This window comes from Aplysia californica, unplaced genomic scaffold, assembly GCF_000002075.1.
Source record: "Aplysia californica isolate F4 #8 unplaced genomic scaffold, AplCal3.0 scaffold00061, whole genome shotgun sequence".
NCBI lineage: Eukaryota > Metazoa > Mollusca > Gastropoda > Aplysiida > Aplysiidae > Aplysia > Aplysia californica.
The window spans coordinates 1,183,269-1,184,980 of NW_004797331.1; the positions used below are offsets into that span (position 1 = coordinate 1,183,269).

The 1,712-nt window shown below is 48.3% G+C and overlaps 1 protein-coding gene across 1 annotated transcript in view; it reads left to right on the plus strand.

Annotated features, from left to right (window-relative positions):
- Positions 1 to 1,712, plus strand: part of LOC101854481 (N-acetyllactosaminide beta-1,6-N-acetylglucosaminyl-transferase) — a gene marked incomplete at its 3' end in the record, with an annotated part of 15,024 nt that overhangs the window by 10,723 nt on the left and 2,589 nt on the right. Inside the window, 1 exon segment of the mRNA XM_035968463.1 lies at positions 1,503 to 1,633. Coding sequence (XP_035824356.1) covers positions 1,503 to 1,633 — 131 coding nt within the window.

Genomic DNA, 1,712 nt, shown 5'->3' on the forward strand with positions numbered 1-1,712 from the left:
TTATTATTATTATTATTATTATTATTGTGCCCAAACATCTTGCCACAAGAGAACAAAGGTGCAATGTTCGCTGTCCTGCTTTCCATCAACCTTCACGGGGATTTCTTAGGATAGTAGACAATTATACGGGGGTGTAGGCACTCTCTAGTTCTGAGAGATGGGAGCCACAAAGTGCAACCAATGGCCAGTAATCGTCTGAGCAGTCCAGTAAGGGGTCCCATTGAGTAAGGGGTAACGCGTTCCTTCCACAGTGAGTCGTCTACATCCCCAAGCGTAGCTTGCGTTTGCCCAATCCCCGCCACCTGCTGTCTCCTGGCTATCTGCTATCACCAGTTCCGTTCATGGAGCAGAAAAATCCAAAAGATGGCCAAATCTACTCAGACAGAGGATCGTCACGTCATGGGTCAGCCGGGACGTCATCTGTTTCCAGGCAGCCTATTCCTTACAGCTACAAGGCCTTCTGGGTCAGCGGAGACATCTCACGATGAGTCATCTGGCAGTCTGTGGGTATCATGCCCCGTCTGTAGAGCTCCCACGAGAGGGAGGGAAGAAGATGTCGACAGTGAGTTCCTGAATGAACTGGATGGCCTGCTGTGACTCCAGACCTACCATAATGGTGGATGTGTATGGACCCTTTTACGAGCCGAAGGGTCGCTGCTCATATGGCACCTCACAGGGCTATGGTACCTCCTGGCCAGAGCTCCGTCTGCAACCCCTGCTCCTGTGCACAGAGCAGGGGTCCCCAGGCTGTTCGACAGGGGCAGGGAGTTGACTTGGTTGAGGCTGGCTAGCCAGAGAGCGTCTGGGGTTTCACCCTCAACCCTTACAGACCACTCACTAGGCATATGTAGGCGGACGGTAGTGTGCTAGTACAGTTGCCACATAAATTGTTATGTGTAAGACACCATGACGCTGAGACTTTAGTATATTTACAGCCATACAAGACGAACATACGCAAGTCTTCTGCGTAATAATCAGTACGTCCGTCTTCCTGTTGGGACATAGCTTTAAACACACACACACACAAACACACACACACACACACACACACACACACACACACACACGTTGACCCTCACAAGCAAAATTGGAAGAAAAAAGTCTCCTAAAAGATCAACAGAGCGGATGCCCCTGGATCGAATCCCAGACTGTGTGTTCTTGAACTCAGATCGTTTTATGGAGCTTTTGAGGTTCTCAAGTCATTTTGGCTCGGTCTTATCGGAGGCGGACGTAGAATTCGGAGGTTTTACCTCCTAAATAACCTAACAGAGTTGATGAAGTCGTCAATTCCATACAATTACACTTAAGCCAAAATATGTTCACAATGTCAAGTAACCAGCTACAAATCTTGTAAAGCTTGCCACATACTTTAAGTGAACTGTATAGATCTAAAGAGGGTTATTTTGAAATGACGTATACCCCCCCCCCCTCTCCCACCCAAAAAACAAACAAAAACAACAAACTTTTTTCTCCCACTCTCTTTCTTCCTTCACCCCACCCAGGACCAATCTGGAAATGGTGCAGATACTCAAACTGTACAGAGGCGCGAACGACATCGAAGGCATGACGGGAAAAAGACTGCTGCATAAGCGTTTCCGGCTCAAACATCGCTATCAATATGACGGCAAGACAGGTCTGTCTGTCTGTGTGTATCTGTCTTTGTCTCTGTCTCGCTTTCTCTCTCTCCACCCCACCCCACCTCTCTCTCTCTC